At 57.5% G+C, this 15,753-nt stretch overlaps 5 protein-coding genes across 9 annotated transcripts in view; 3 read left to right on the forward strand and 2 right to left on the reverse strand.

Moving 5' to 3' along the window:
- Window positions 1–15,753, forward strand: part of AKR1A1 (aldo-keto reductase family 1 member A1) — a 201,056-nt gene that overhangs the window by 14,698 nt on the left and 170,605 nt on the right. The gene's annotated exons all lie outside the window — the stretch shown is intronic.
- Window positions 1–15,753, reverse strand: part of LOC134165818 (selenoprotein Pb-like) — a 92,515-nt gene that overhangs the window by 3,718 nt on the left and 73,044 nt on the right. The window lies entirely within an intron of this gene.
- Window positions 888–3,389, forward strand: HPDL (4-hydroxyphenylpyruvate dioxygenase like). 2 transcript variants are annotated; one of them, XM_062622948.1, is made up of 2 exons: window positions 888–975; window positions 2,146–3,389. In XM_062622948.1, exon 2 carries the CDS (start codon window positions 2,157–2,159, stop codon window positions 3,330–3,332), a length of 1,176 nt encoding a protein of 391 aa, XP_062478932.1. In that variant the 5' UTR covers window positions 888–975; window positions 2,146–2,156; the 3' UTR covers window positions 3,333–3,389. The 2 variants fall into 2 exon arrangements, with proteins under 2 accessions (XP_062478932.1, XP_062478933.1); XM_062622949.1 differs by having other exon boundaries at window positions 2,210–3,389.
- Window positions 4,234–9,724, reverse strand: MUTYH (mutY DNA glycosylase). 4 transcript variants are annotated; one of them, XM_062622943.1, is made up of 15 exons: window positions 9,291–9,722; window positions 8,955–9,088; window positions 8,143–8,182; window positions 7,712–7,785; window positions 7,538–7,579; window positions 7,390–7,461; window positions 7,085–7,198; window positions 6,803–6,900; window positions 6,377–6,521; window positions 6,204–6,276; window positions 5,954–6,127; window positions 5,603–5,748; window positions 5,229–5,381; window positions 5,029–5,079; window positions 4,234–4,812 (listed from the first exon to the last, which is right to left on the reverse strand). In XM_062622943.1, the coding sequence occupies exons 1-15, from the start codon at window positions 9,397–9,399 to the stop codon at window positions 4,708–4,710; spliced, it is 1,530 nt and encodes a 509-aa protein (XP_062478927.1). In that variant the 5' UTR covers window positions 9,400–9,722; the 3' UTR covers window positions 4,234–4,707. The 4 variants fall into 4 exon arrangements, with proteins under 4 accessions (XP_062478927.1, XP_062478926.1, XP_062478929.1 ...); XM_062622942.1 differs by having other exon boundaries at window positions 6,201–6,276; window positions 9,291–9,720; XM_062622946.1 differs by lacking the exon at window positions 6,377–6,521 and having other exon boundaries at window positions 4,689–4,812; window positions 5,954–6,147; window positions 6,201–6,276; window positions 9,291–9,724.
- On the forward strand, window positions 9,751–14,686 carry TOE1 (target of EGR1, exonuclease). The gene is made up of 7 exons (XM_062622941.1): window positions 9,751–9,961; window positions 10,036–10,076; window positions 10,220–10,316; window positions 10,460–10,618; window positions 10,933–11,192; window positions 12,534–12,705; window positions 13,742–14,686. The coding sequence occupies exons 1-7, from the start codon at window positions 9,848–9,850 to the stop codon at window positions 14,534–14,536; spliced, it is 1,638 nt and encodes a 545-aa protein (XP_062478925.1). The 5' UTR covers window positions 9,751–9,847; the 3' UTR covers window positions 14,537–14,686.

Here is a 15,753-nt window from a genome sequence, read left to right on the forward strand (position 1 = left end):
CCACTGTGCCTGGCCCCACAGCAAGCCCCCAGTGTCCAGTCTCATGCCTCCTGCCCAGCCCCACGCTAAGGGGGCTGCGGTGGTGTGAAAAGCCTGCATTCCCTTGGGAGTGGATTCTGCCCCTCAGGCGAGCAGGAGGAGCTCTCCTCTCTGGTCACACACACAGATGTCTCCACAAATATTTGAGCAGTTTTATCGTACCTGTGCTCTCCACAAAAACATGATAAGGCCGCAGCAGACACAGTGGGGGCAGCAGCACGGCCCAGACACATAAAGGGGGGAGACAGAGCCATAAGCAGCAGGGAATTGCTGCCGGGGCTGGAGGGGCTCAGGCACGTCAGCAAGGACGTGAGGCCATGGGCTGTGGTCAGGGGTCAACCTGGTGCAGCCCCATCCCATGAGCGATGTCAGACCCTGTCACCCTTCACATGCACACTGCTCCCCCCAGGCCAGCCCGGGTTCCCTGCGCACTGTGAAGCACCCAGCACTGAGCAGGGACGCACATCCCACACTGCGAGTCCTGACCCAGCAGGATTCCCGCTGTCAGGAATGACCCAGCACAGCCACGGGCCGTTTCACCTCCAGTCCCAGGGGACCCCAAGCCACCACCGGGCTCCTTTGCTCACCCCGGGGCCGGTGGCCGCGGTGCGTGTGGTTATCAGCCTGGTTTCTGCCCTGCACACAGGCTGTACGCGCTGCCAGCACCCTTAGCGTCCAGCCGCCGCACATGCCTGGCTTTACACGAGCCAGAGCAGCTCCCACGCCGTGCCGACACAGCCTCCACCGACTCATCCCCCCCCCGGGAAGCCATTCCCATAGCCCCGTACTCCCCTTGCACCCTCCCGTGCACCGCCAGCTCCCTTCCCGGTCCCCCCCCCGGCCAGCCCGGCCAGTTGCATGCCGGGGAGGAGCGAACTGAACCGCCTCCGGGGCCGGCGCTGCCCGGCATCCCCTTCGCCCGCAGCCTTGACCCCGGTGAGCCGCAGGCCGAGGGCGAACCGGGGCCCCGTGGGGCGGGCGGGTGGCAGGAGCTGGGGCGGGGGGGGGGACACACACACGACAGGGCAAGGGCTGGGACAGGCGGCGGTGGGAGCGGGAGGGAGGGCAGGAGGGAGCCCGCGCCGTCCGGGCCCTGCCCATGCGCTCACCCCAGCAAGGACCCTGCTCCCCATGGTGCTGCGGAGCAGCCGAGGGCCCCACCGGGGCTCCGCTGGCCCCTGCTCCCCCGTGGCAGTTGGGGGTTGCAGCCCCAGCGTGGCAGAGCCCGGTGCCCTGCCTGTGCCTCTTGTGGGGGCTGGTGGAAGGGGATATTTAAGCAGCTCCCCCCCCCCACCAGTGCACCTCGGTGGGGTGAGGAAGCCTCAGTGGCATGCTGCAGGGAGGCGATGCCGAGTGGGGTTTTGGACAGAGCATTTTCCCTTCTTTGTAGTGATGGGTATGTGTGTGGGGAGGCAGGCCACTTTTCCTGCAGTGCCTCTTCTCTTTCACCCACTGCACCCTAAAGCGAGGTCACGGCCCCGAGCCTGTTGCAGGGAGCACAGTAGCTCTGCCCTGTCCTCGTTGGGGAGGGGAGAGCACATCAGTGATCCTGCTGCTCACCCCCACCGTTTGTGGACACTACAGGCACAAGAGCCCTTTAGCTGTAACCAGAGTGTAGCTCCCTATTTACCAGTCCATCCTCCACGTTGCTGGTGCTGGAACAGAACATTCTCTCCCTGCCCAACCCGTGTCCCTACAGTCTTGCTTACACATGCAGCACATCTCCTTCACCCCAATTACCCCCAGCCTCCTTGCAGCATCCTTGAGGGGCAAAGGGCTCCAGCAGGGACCTGCAGGGCTGCAGCCAAGGCTCAGGGCTTTCCTCCTGTGCGACCCCAGGCACAGATGTGCAATGGGGCAGCATAGCAAAGGGGTGGTGGGATGATTTGGCATCTTTAGGCAGCTCTTTGCAGGTGGTCTAAAGCTGGGTGCCCTTACACAGAGTGGATTGGCTTGTGAGACCCACTTATTTAAAATACACTCTTTTAAGGGGTGCAGATTTACGTGCATCAGTGCTTGCAAATGCACTCGGGCTCTGTGCAAGGTGGGGAATGACTGCTTCCCGTGACCAACAACCCCCCCTGACCCCATGCATCCTCCCCACAGCCTGACCAGCCATGGCAGCCTCACTGAGCCGCCCCTTCTTCATCTCTCTCCACGTGCCCTACAGGCAGGGCTGGGCCCAGGACCTGGCCAACACCTTCCGCTTCCAGCCCATAGCCATGCGGGAGACGTCGCGGGTCCGGCAGCTGGCTCTGTGCCGGGGATGCGCCGTCTTCCTCCTCAATGAGCGCCTGAACCCAGCACCTGCCACTGATTCTTCCCATGAATTCCTCTACGACGTGGACCCCCGGCCCACCTTGGGCACAGCCTCCAATGTCTGCTTCGAGGTGGACGATGTGCCGGGGCTCTGCAGGCAGCTGCAGAGCCAGGGATGCTCTGTGCCAGTGCCTCCCACTGAGGTGAGGGATGACGGCGGGTCCGTCACCTATGGGGTGGTGAGCTCCATTGTGGGCAACATCAGCCATACCCTTCTGGACCGATCCTGCTACCGGGGACCCTTCCTGCCCGGCTTCCAGCCCATCCAAGGAGCATCCTCGGCCACAGGGGATGGGATCGAGATCACCGACTTTGACCACATCACGTACGTGTGCCGGCGGGGCGGTACGCGGGCAGCTCTGGACTGGTACCAGCGCTGCTTCGGCTTCCGACGCTTCCTGCTGAACCCGCAGGAGAGGCCAGAGAAGGGGTATGTGCTTGGGGGGCAGGGGACGGGGATGCTGCTCCGTGCACTGCAGAGCGCCCAGGGTGCCCCAGGACACGGCTGCAAGCTCGTCCTCGCTGAGTCCCTCTCCAAGGATGGCACCAACCAAGTCGACACCTTCCTAGAGCAGCACGGTGGGGCCGGGATCCAGCACATCGGCCTCCGCACCACTGACATTGTTACCACGACCAGGACGTTGCAGCAGTGGGGAGCGAGGTTCTTTACACCCCCAGGCACCTACTACAGCCGGGATGGCAAAGCAGAGGAGATCCAAGGGGCTGGGCAGGACCCACACACACTGGCAGAGCTGGGCATCCTGCTGGACACCACAGCACCCAGGGACAAGGGCATTGATGCTGCAGAGAGTCCGTCCCAGGAGTATCTGATGCAGATCTTCACCCATCCCATCTTCTCTGAAGAGACTTTCTTCCTGGAGCTCATTGACCGGCGGGGAGCACCAGGCTTCGGGGAAGGCAATATACGGGCACTGTGGAAAGCTGTGCAGATCTATATGGACCAGCAGCAGTAGTGGCAACGCTGTGGTCCTCCTTCAGCTCCCCATCCTCTCTGGTCCATCCCTGGGGCAATACAGGGATGGCTCCAGATCAAGCCAGAGCCAGCTTCATGTGGGAGCACATGGCTCAGGGCCATGTCCAGACTCTGAGCATCCCCCATGATGGAGGGTGATTTCTCTCTTCCCTGGGTTCCCAGTGATTTATTGACCTCACGTGAAGAACTCTTCCTTCATTTCATGTTAACTTAATGAGACTTGCTCTGCACGGCTATGAACACTGCTGGCACAGCAACTCCTCCCCCATAGGGGGATGAGGGGCTGCCAGAGGGGAGCAGATAATGCAGGAGCCATGGACACTGCCATTCATCAATGGCTGCCACCAGAGCATGGCCAGCCCCTGTGCAGGGCAAGTGATGGGCTCTTGCTCCTCTCCATTAAAGAATTAACTTGCAAGCACTGCTTTGCTTTCTCCTCTCCTCCCATTTAAGATGTGATGAGTGACCCTCAAATCAGGCTTTCCCCAGTCCTGCAGTCCCTAAATTGAGGCCACTTGCCCCTTGGACACCCCCAGGACAGGCCCCTGTCCCTGCCACCCCCCAGGCTTGTGCCTTTGCAAGGATGCTCCTGTGCATCACAGTCAGAGAAAAGCCACGGCCTGAGCACAGGAACAGCCTGATGGAAGAGGACGGGAGCCGTGCAGGGCCCAGGGCTGATGCCTGCCCTCGCTGCAGAGGTGCTCTGGGTGCCGCATTTGGGGTCACCAGCACTTAATGCTCAGCTGAGGGATTCATGGGTGCATTAATGAAGTAACCCCTTGCTGTCCCCTGCCCAGATGCAGAGATCCTGTGGGCCATCCTCACATTCAACCATGGGCTGCCCCACACCTTGGCACAGTGCAACAGAGGCAGAAAGTCACTTACAAAACCCACACACACTTTAGATTTATTATTAGAAAGCCTGTGGCTCAGGTCTGGTAAAAACAAGTATATAAAAAGGGCTGTGGGAGGCCGGGAAGGGGACAGCAGGATCCACAATCCCTGCCTGGCAGATGAGGTGCATGCAGAGACAGGGCTGCAGGAGCAATGTGGCCACAGCCTTCCTGCTGCCACGAGCCCACAGTGCTGGAGCAGCGGTTGTATGGAGCCAAATAAGCCCAGGAGGGCTCCAACCAAGGCAGGAGGGCAAGCCTGGCTCCTGGCACATCCAGTATCATAGGGGCCACATCAAGGCACAGCTCCCCATGGGGGAGCCTGGTGGATTCTGCAAGGAACGGGACACTGTTACAGGCCTGTGAACTGGGCTCACAGTAATACAGGGGAATGCCATGCGCACACCACAGGCAGGACTCACGGCAGCACAGGGCTCTGGTGGTCTCATGTTGAAGGTGCCATCATGGGGCAGTTGGTGGCCGGAGAAAGGCACGGAGGGAGAGCTGTGTCCCAGGGCTGGTGCTGCCTGTGCCCTGTGCCTTTGCCCCTCGCTTCCTCTTGGAGCCCTGTGGAAACACAGCAGGGCTCAACCCAACCCCACGGCCCCCACGGATCCCCTCTGGAGCAAGGGGACCCTGGTACTGGGGACACACAGGGGCAATGCCCCAGGATGGGGATGCTCCTTGGCCTCAGCACAAACCCCAGGGGGACACCAGCACCACACAGCAGAGCCTGACCCCCAGCAGCTCCTGGGGCTCCCTGCACCCTCCAGCAATGCTCACCTGGCCAGGGTTGCTCCTCTTCTCTCGCTGCTTCTCACACACTTTCAGGACCTGAAGGAAGCACAAGAGAGCCCGGAGCTGACGAGCAGCCAGGTCCTGGAGCTCGGGCCGCCCACAGAGGTTGGGGGGATGCCAGAGGCTCTCCCAGGAGCCCAGGAAGACTCAGGGAGGGGAGGAAAGGCCCCAGGGGCCCCCAGTACCTTCTTCATAGCTGTGGAGACAGCTGAGGCATGGAATTCCTTCTCTGTCACCCAGCGGGATGGGGATGAGGCAGGGTCGAGGGTCACATCCCCATCCAGGGACAAGGAGTAGACCACGTATGTCTGGTGGATGTGAGAGAAGATGTGGACGACCTGTGAGGGGATGGGAAGACGTATGAAAAGGGCAGCAGGCAGCAGAGGATGCACTGCACAGCTCCCCCACAAGTGCACGAGGTCTGCCAAGGCTCTGAGGAGCGGGGCAGGACTCAGGAGGGATGACAACAGGGAAGGGGGGAACCCTCTTCACCCCATGCTAAATCCCCCATGGCTGAGCACAGGGGACTCGCGCTGCATCCATCCAGCTCCAGGCCCACCTCTCCGATGAGCTGCAGGTCTCCAGCCACCACAGGCTGCCCTATCCAGGTCTGGAGGTGCTCGGCCAGTGCCTCCCTCTGCTTCTCCTCCTGTAGATCCTGAGCCAGTGGGAGACTTGGGAACTCCCACAGCCCGGCCAGGAGACCTGGAGAGGGTGCACGGCAGGGATGTGAGACGGCAAGGGGCACATCTGGGGACGCTGAGCCCCACCACAGCCTGCAGGGACTCCCTTCCCCATCCCAGCAGCATGGACATCACTGGTGCATCCCTCCCCCAGGCTGCTCTGCCTCCCATGCAGGTGGGAAGGGGCAGAGCGAGGCCCTCGCCCCCCTCCCGCCCAGCCCCATCACCTGAGCTGGGTCTCTGCACGATGAGGTACTCGAGGCCCCTCCGCTCCAGCACGCACGTGGCCGCTCGCGCCACCCGCGGCTGCTTCTTGGCTGCTTTCCGGGGGAAGTTGGTGACCCCCAGGCTGCTGTCCCACGGCTCCGCGGCCGGAGGGCACAGGGAGCAGCCCCCAGCACCTGCAAACACCCAGGTAACACTCGCCACAGGGCTCAGCCCAGGAGCCACATCAGGGGTCTCCCCAGGGCTTACCACAGTCCTCAACATCAGGCACTGGGGTGGCTTTTCCAAGCAGCTTCTGAGAGGCAGAGGCCAGCTCCTTCTCCACCTGCAAGGAAGGGACATGGATAAGCACAAGCTCATCCACCAGCCCACCCTGTCCCCATGCATGGTGACCCCTTAAGGCCTGGTTTTGGGGCTATACTTGCCCTGAGCCGTGCTCGGCAGTGCTGTTTCACAGGGCACTCCCCGCACAGTGGGGCCTTGGGCACACACACAGTTGCTCCCAGCTCCATCAGGGCTTGGTTAAAATCCCCCGGGCGGCTCCTGTCCACCAGGGCATTGGCCATGTCCCTGGAAGAAACAGCAGTGAGCAATGTGGGGCTCTGCAGGGAGAGGGCTCAGGACCTTTGCCCGCCTCCTGCCTCTGAGGGGAGATGCTCTATCCCAGGCAGGCACAAACAACACAGCTCCTTTCCCCACCATTCCCAGTAGCATCTGCTTCCCAAGAGCTTCTGCACCACATGGATCTCTCCCTTTGCAGGCTCAGCTGCCCAGGGCTCCCAAGTGATCCTGCCCTTGGGCACCAACAGCCACAGCCATAGCTTGGAGCAGGGATGGAGCATTCCCCTTACCAGAGCCGGTCAATGACAGCCGGGCTGCTGGAGTCAGCACCAATGCACCGCAGCCGGCACAGGACCCGGATCACGTTCCCATCCACAACACCAGTAGCCTGGGACAAGGAGCAGGGATTAGCATGCCAGGAGGTGCCCGTGCTCCCAGCAAGGCAGGCAGCTGGGGTGCTCCTGGGACAGAAGGAGCACACAAGGCCCTGGGGAGCCCCTGGTTTGTGAGACCCAACAGCGGGACCTGGGTGGCAGAGAGGGGACACGGGTCCACTGATGTCCAGCTCTCACCTGCCCATATGAGATGGATGCGATGGCCGCTGCCGTGTACCGGCCCACTCCTGGCAGCAGCTTCTGCAGGTCCTCAGCTGTCCTGGGCATCCGACCAGCCAGCTCAGACACCACCTGGCAGAGAGGGGACGAGGTCAGGGGAGCAGCCAGGGGATGTGTGTGCGACCCCCTTTCCCTGTGGTAAGACAGGATCCCAGCCTCTGTAGCCTTGTGCAGCAGCACACAGCCCCAGTGAGACAAGGCAGCTGTGAGCCAGCACCAACACATGGACCACAGATGCCCCCCACAACCCGGCACCAGGGCACCTTCCTCGCTGCCTCCTGCAGACGCTTCCCTCTCGAGTAGTAGCCAAGTCCAGCCCACAGCTCATTCACCTCCTGCTCCAAGAGACACAGTGCACTGTTAGGAAGAGCCACGAGGGCAGGGAGAACACCCGGTCCTAGCAGTGCTCACCTCCAGGGATGCCTGTGCCAGAGCCTGCAGCGTTGGCCACTTCTGCATTACAGAGAAAGAGACAAGTCAGGGACAAGCAGAGCCGTGCTCTGCAGCCAGGGTTCTGCCACAGCAAGTGGGTAAGTGCACAAAGGGGCAGCCTGTGGGCACAGGACTCTGTAGGGCAGCAGTTACCTGCATCCAGCGGTTGTAGTAGTCGATCACTGTAGCCACCTGTGTCTGCTGGAGCATGATCTCAGACACCCACACTGCAGGGAGCACAGCAGGGATCAGAGCAGAGGCATCAATGCCACACACATCTGCTATTGCCGTGTTAGCACTGACTGCAAGCATTACACCAACATCCAACCCATGGGGCCCCTTCCCATCCTTCACCCTCCCCACTGGCTGCCTTACAGGAGCCCCCTCAGGCTCCATGTGGGCTCTGCAACCCTCCAGCACCTTTCCAGGAGGATCAGTGACTCTTGTGGCCACTCCAGGCAGCTTGTTCCAATGATGGGAACTGAAGCCGTATTTCCCCACCAGGCCACATTGCACATTCACGTCAGGAGGCTGCAGGGAGTGGGGCACCCCATGCACACCAGGGTGCAGTCTCTGCTCCTCACCTGCATATGCCCGTCTGTCAGCATCTGGCTCAGTTGCTGCCTGAAAGGGGAAGGAGATGATAGAATATGAGAAACAAGGTGACACAGGGCCCCACTGCAGAGGGGACCTGAGTATAAAATAAAATTGCTTTTGGTATTGTTTGAACACTGCATGGGAATCTGCAAGGAAATGTCTCCCCCAGGCACTCAGAGGTTCTGAGTTCAGGCTGATCAAGTGACAGCCAAAGCACCTTCTCCCTGATTCCATAGCAAGAGTTTACCTTAGAGCTTCAAAATCCCACCAGAGGAACTGCCCCAGATCCAAGCCCCTCTACATAGAAGCAGTCACAGGCAAATCCCACACAAGGGCCTCGCAGTTCCGGCACCCCTCAGACAGATGTTGCTGTAGAGCTGATGCCCACCCCCAGCACCCTGATCACCATCCAGCCACTTGCTGCCAGGCTGAGCACTAATAAAAACGCTTGGCCAGCAAATACATGGAAAACCTTTTCCTTGCAGCAAGGTGCCATGGATGCAGGAACAATATGGGTCTGAAAGACAACTGGACTACGTTACCGAAGAAAAGTTGGAGGTTATGCTCAAGACTTGTGGTCTCACCCTGTGTCCTCCTTCACTCTTTATACCCCGGGACTGGCTACAAACCACCTGCTACAGAACTGCCAGGACTGGCTAGGAGCATGATCCCATTTCCAGCACCATCTTCCATGCAGTTCAGAATGCACTGCACACTATGGTCACCTCAGCAACACCACCTTAAGGCAGAGGGGCTGGTTCCCCATGACACCTCCCGGTTTCCAGTTGCCCCCCCTTACCCGTGTCCTCCAGGGAAGGTCCCGCTTGCACCTGTCGTACCAAGCGAGCAGATTGCTGCGCAGGGCCTCGGTCTCAGCTGGGTCGCTGAAGAGATGCCGGGAGCACGGCGGGGACGGCGCTGGAGCTGGGGCCGCTGCCGTGGGGAGGCACGGGGTCAAGCTTGGGCGTGGATGCAGAAGGGCTGCGGGGCCCGAATGCAGCACCACCGGGCCACCTGCGGGACCCCGACGGACCCGCTGCGGGCGGATGAGCACCGGCAGCTGCCCAGGCGGGGGGCGCCGCTCCCCGCAGAGGATGCCTCGCGTTCCCCCAGCCCCCTCCTCCCCACCAGGCACCTCTGCGGGGTGACGCGTCCTTCCTGCTCCGCCGCGCAGGAGGGGCTACCCTCGGGCCGCTCCTCCGGAGCCCCCCGGCGGCGGCGGCCGCGGCCCGGAGCTGGCTCATGTCCGGCCGGTGCCCGCCAGGACCGGGAGCCGGGGCGGCGCCACGTGAGACTTTCCCGGGTAAACGTTTCCCTCCCAGCGCCCCGCCCACTTTCCGCGTCTCAGCCAATCGGAGCGAAGCGCGGGGCGGGCTGACTCACGCCCTCCCGGTCAGCCCGGGAGAAGGGGCGGGACCCCCGCTCGCCGGAGCCAATCAGCGCTCCGGGGGAGAAACGAGGCTTCTTCCTTCTCTCGCCGGTCCCAGCGGCCTCACGAAGGACCCCAAGGGGTTGCCCCAGCTAAACGCCTGTTTACTTAAACAACAAATTTCGGCTGAAAAGGGGTTTTGGAGAAGAGACAAAAATCCCCGCTGGCGGCTGGCGGGACCGGGCAGGCAGCTCCGGGCACGGCGGTGAGCAGCAAGCTCGGCTGCGCGGGCAGCCGCGCGGGCGGAGGTCCCGGGCGCGGCCATGTCGCAGCGATGGCGGGTGCCGGTGGTGGACGTGCAGAGCGACAACTTCACGGAGCTGTGGCCCTCCATGGTGCTGGCGCTGCGCACCGCCACCTTCGTCGCCGTGGACACGGTGAGGCGGGGCGCGGTAACCGGTGGCGGTGGGGGTGAGCGGCGGCGCCGCTGCTGACGGGTTTCTCCCTGCAGGAGCTGAGCGGCCTCGGCGCCAGGAAGTTGCTGCTGAACCCGTGAGTGCCCGGGCATGCCGGGGGTGGGGGGGGGGAGAGCTCAGCCGGACTTACCGGCACCGGTTGCCCGGTTCCCTTCCCCTTGCGGGCTTTGCTGCCTGCGGTGGGACGGAGGCGGCAGCTCCCGTTCTCCTGCCGCCCAGGTGCATCGAGGAGCGGTACAAGGCGGTGTGCAGCGCGGCCAGGACACGCTCCATCCTGTCCCTCGGCGTCGCGTGTTTCAAGCAGCTCCCAGACAAGGTACGTGCTCGGTTCCCGCCCACCCCCCCCCGCCCCGAGGGAGCGGCGGCGGGGCTCTGCCTACCCGTGCTCCGTGGAATTGCCCCTTCGGCAGCTGGCTGTGGTGGGTAGCCCTGCATGGCCTTACACGCTCTGCTCTGCAGCCTGAGAACACGTATCTGTGCCAGATCTACAACCTGACACTGCTCTGCACGGAGGATTACATCGTGGAACCGCAGTCCGTGCAGTTCCTGGTGCAGCACGGCTTCGATTTCAATAAGCAGTATTCCCAAGGGATCCCTTACCACAAGGGGAATGACAAGGTACAAAGTGACTCCTCTTCCACTGCCTTGGCTTGTGCCGGTCTTCGGGGGGTTGCTGGTATTCCCTGGTGCTGGCAACTCCTTTACACAGCTGCCCAGTGAACATGGGCTCATGCTGGAGTTAAGCATAACACTGTCCCCTTCACCTCCCAGCTGGTTTATATCCAGGCTGCCACTTGTTGCAGTTGCTCTTCCAAATGTTTGTGCCTCTGTTTGGTCAGAGCAAGTAAAGGCTGTAGGCTCTGTTGCAGTAGGATGAGGACTGCCCAGGACAATGCAAATCAAGGCTCATTGACTAATCCTTGCTCTTGCAGGGCAATGAGAACCAGAGCCAAAGCGTTCGGACTTTTTTCCTGGAGCTCATACGAGCGAAGAAGCCTCTCGTTCTCCATAACGGCCTGATTGATCTGGTGTTCTTGTACCAGTGCTTCTATGCTCACCTCCCGGACAGCCTCGGCACCTTCACCACTGACCTCTCAGAAATGTTTCCAGCAGGAATATATGACACCAAATACGCATCAGAGTTTGAGACTCGCTTTGTAGCATCCTACTTGGAGTACGCTTACAAGAAGTGGTAAGTAGGACTCTGGTATTTAAAGCCTGTGGGAGGAAAGGCAAATGGAGCATCAGCAGTTGGTGTGGTTGTTGGCTTTTCCAGGCAAGGGAGGTGGGTCTTTATATTGTGTGAAGAAAGGGACTTCCCCATTTCTAGGGCAGATGCTCAGTGCATGAGGGTGCCTTTTGTGATACACCTTGTCTGTTCAGTGGGCAGCTGCTGAAAGAGGATTTCAGAACTGAAGACTGACCACACAGTGCCCTGATCTAACTGCAGACTGACTCGCTGCATGGCTCTGGCCCAGCGGTGGCAGGAACACATACAGGAGAGAGACACTTGAAACACAGCTAGAGAGCAAGAGAAAACAGGGTGGTGCCTGTAGGGTCTGGTAATTGTAAGTCAGTTTTGCAAGGGATGGTGCTGTTAAAGGGTGCTCCTTGCACCTCCTGATGATGACCTGCTCTGTCACATATCCTCCTGCATGTGACACTTGCATGCAGCCATCCATGACCCCCATCATCTCCCTCCCAAGTCAGGGTTGCTGTCTTGTTCCAGGACACGTTTGTCTGCTTCAAGTGTTGGTCTGGTGCCTCCTTTTGTGCTCCCCATGCAATATAAACAAGCCCCTGGCAGCAATACAACCCCTTGAATCTCCATTAAACTGAAGTCACGCTCTGTAGAGGAGAAATACTATTTTTAGTGACTGTTTTATGTCAGGAAATGCCACTTTGACAGGTCTGAAAACATTCAAGATGGCTTTTCTCAAACATGAGAATGCTGTGTTTTGACAAGACAAAAATACTTTTTAAACTGACCTTTTAAATATTTCGACCCACAGATCTGGTTCCATGGAGCCTTCCTTTTGTGCCTTTTAGCCAGCTCTTGGGACAAAAAAAGAGTTCTTTTTCTCATGACCTGGAAAATGTTTCCTTCTTGTCTGTATTGCTCAGGCTCAACCTGTCTGGGTGGTGGCTCCGGGATGCTCTACGTGGTACCTCAGTTTGGGGGACTTTGTCTTCATCCATTAAGATGATGAAGACTAATGCATATCTTAGTGCCCTTACTACTTAAAATCAAACCATGTGTCCTCCTCCTGTAGCTTCACCAGAGATGCTGGTGTCTCTGCCTGCGTGTTTGCATAAGAGAAACCAACTCTTGAATTAGTACGGAAACAACTACTTACTAAAGCTGTGTGCCAAGGGCTGTGTTTCTTCCCAGCAAGCTGTCAAGGTGGGGCTAGAGCTCAAGAGCAGGAAACTCGTGGAGTTGAGATATGGTGGAAAGCAGGGTGTTTGCACCAGCTCCACACTGAGCTACTTTCAGTGAGTTACCTGCAGTGACTGTGTACTCTTGTTACAGCAAGCGAGAGAACTGCAAGCTGAAGGACTCCAGCAGTCAGTACCTCACCATTGAGTTCTGCAACTACCCTGCCAACATGTCCATTTACATTGACTATCGCCACTGCTCTCTGGAAGAAGAAAACCACAGTGTGGGAGGGGGAGATAAGGTGCCTGTCTGTGAGAAATTTTCGGTAAGTAACTTGAATCCTTGCTTCTTTCCTAGGTCCATGGAAAGAGCAAGAAGTGGCAGGAAGGCACCTGCAAACTTCCCCTTCTTGCTTCACAGTACAAGGAGGATTTGCAAGCTTCAGATGGCTTCATGATGGAAAAGGCAATAGCACGCTCTGTTCAGAGGCAGTGAATTCTACAAGGCTGCATTAGACACAAAGATTGAGAAAGAGATTATATGGCCCTAAACAGTGGGATGTTATGAGTAGCGGTACCCATTGCTGTCTTGGGAGGGCAGCAAGTTCTGAATTAGTTTGGTTTGTCCTCTGAGAAAGAAATGCCATCTCTTCCCTCCCCAGTTAGGTATCAAAAAAAGGTTACCTCTGTACAGCTTCTGACAGGGTGTGATCCACAGGATCTTGAGTCCTGGTGCTGCTGCAGCAGTAAACAGCCCATCTGATCAGATCATAACTGGTTTCAGGTGCTTCAAGGAGAAAAGGAGCTCTTCCAGATGTTACTGTCACAGAGCACCACAGGTTGGGGGGATCTCTGGAAGTTTCTTACCTGACCACCAACTCAGTGTTGCTCAGAGCTTTGTTTAGTGAATATTGAAAGTGTCTAAGGACGGAGACTGCAAACCCCCTCCAGGACCCTGTTCCAGTGCTTGACCACTTACTGAAATATGTAGTCAGAATTTCCGCTGACTCTTACCACGTCACATCTCCCTGTGCTCCCTTCAGAAGAGTTTAGCTCCATCTCCTCTATAACCTCCATCTATAGCTAGATATCCACATTTCCTTACCCTTGTCTTTTCCAGGCAGAACAAACACACTTTCCTTAGCCTACATTGTGTGCTGCATGTTGACAGCTGCCTGCTGCACTCACTGCAGTTTGTCAGTGCCTTTCATTTGTGTTGTGGAGCCGTAACAACACAGCACTCCTGACACAGGATCACAAGCCCTCAGTAGAGGGGAATAATGAGCTCTGCTCCACGTTATGGTGACAGGATGCTCTAACCAGCACACTGGTAGCTACAGACTTCTTTCTTTCTCTCCATAGGCCTATGGCTGGTGTCCAAAAGGGGTGAAGTGTCCACATTCTCATAACATAGACCTCATAATTGATGAGGACGACAAGATTTGCGAGAAGAAGCGGAAGAAACGAAAGCAGAAATGCAGGCGTCAGAAGAATATAGGAGAGCCTGCAAAGGAACAGGAAAGCTCAGGGAAAGAAGTGGAGCTAGTTCAGAATGGGGAGGAGGGACCACCACAAAAACGGGGCTGCTGTGAGCCTCCAGCTGCCACAGTGCTGGCAGAGATCACACCCAACTGCGAGGGCAGGCCACTGGAGGAGAACACGGACATGGAAGCAGAGGTCAGCTCAGATACCAGTGCACAACGGGAAGAGGATCTGGAGAGCACAGAAGGAACTACTGCCCAGGCAGCAGCTGTTGTGAGCCCTTCTGCCAAGGGAAATGCCTCTGATAGTGACCAAGCGGAGGGGAAGTCAGACTTTCCCACTGGGATTGGCTTAGTAGTGAATCACTCTGACATCCCTGAGACTGAAGCAGCGTGTGCTGCAGAAAAGGAAAAGGAAACCCATGGTCTGCCTTCGCAGGGGGGCACACACCGAGCTGGCTTCGATGCATTCATGACTGGCTATATCATGGCTTATGTCTGGATGATCAAGAAAGAAAAAAACACAGACACTGGTGCAGGGCCCTGGTTACCAGACTGCCACAATAAACTGTACCTCAGTGGGAAATCAGTGCCCCTTCATATAGTGAAGAGCTCATTTTCCAAATCTTCCAAAGCTCACAGTCAGAAGATGAAGGTGGCCTGGGGCAGTGGATAGAGCTAGAGGACTCCTCACTGAACTGAGGGCTTTTTCTCCCTTTCAAGTTTTGAAGTTCTTCGTTTCATCAAGAACTGACAAGAAGTGGAGCAAGTTTCTTACTCTTGTTTTTGTTTTAACTTCTGACCCATTAAAATGCTCTCACTTGGAGTTCCCCCTGTTGTTCCTTAGTGGCCTGCTGGGCTGTGAGGAGGAGGAGGAGGAAAAGCACACCTCCTCAGCTGCACCCAGGGCTGGGAGTTTCAGTTTAGTGTCCTGCACTCAAAGTGGGTTTTGTAAAAACAAGCTAGCATTGCTCTTCTGGAAAGACCATATGCTAGCTACCTTACCATGGGTTTCACTTCTTGCAGAAGGGGGTAATCGCTTGATAACAGGAGGAGACAGAGGCCAAAGCTTCCCACTTAAACTTGGCATGTTAGAGCTCCAGCCTCCTCCCTTTATATTTACACATGCTGCCACTTAACCCAGTGGCTTAGGGTGGGATAGACCTTTTCAAAATGAGCATGTGCTAAAGGTCAAAGTCTTACCTACAAAAACACAGCTGAAAGCTCCCAGCTGTTGACTCATACAACCAGCTTGAGAGAAAGGCTATAAACAGTCACTGGAGAAAGATGTGATGCTTCTGCCAGATGAAGGGCTTTTCAGGCATTCTTCAGGCAGAGCATTCATAAAGATGTGTGTTTAGTCAGGTGTTACTGCTTTCAGTCACTGCTGGTAGGGTAACTCCCTATAGCCCTTATAATTATTTCCTATCCTTCTGCACAAGTCAGGAAGGAAAAAAAGGGTTGTCTTTTAAAAAAAGAGACACGGTTTGGAACACGCGCTTGGGAGAGCCATTCTACTTCGTAGCTGTACTTCACCTTAGTCTTGGTTACAGCATATGTAGATGAGAGCTTTGCTTCTATGGGCCGGCTCATTTTAGTGCAGGGTAACTGCATGCAGAACCAAGCCACAGTCAGTCTTCAAGCTTCTCAGTAAGGGGAGATGCAGTGGGACAAAAGGCACAGCCGCCTGTGCTGCTGAAGCTATTTAGGGTTAGAACAAAGCAGCGGCAATGGCAAGCTCCCTGCGGGTTGAGTGCTATCAAAATCCATCTTGTCTTGTAGGTCACAAGCTATGGCCCACTCTGAAGAGTGCTATAACACAGAAGAGAGGAAAAAAAAATCCTCGGGTCTCATGGATTTAATAGTGTAACACTATAGTAAGATGCAGGAGAG

This window comes from Pezoporus occidentalis, unplaced genomic scaffold (genome assembly GCF_034315485.1).
Source record: "Pezoporus occidentalis ecotype Australia unplaced genomic scaffold, CSIRO_AGI_Poc_V1 ctg25, whole genome shotgun sequence".
In the NCBI taxonomy this organism is placed as follows: Eukaryota; Metazoa; Chordata; class Aves; order Psittaciformes; family Psittacidae; genus Pezoporus; species Pezoporus occidentalis.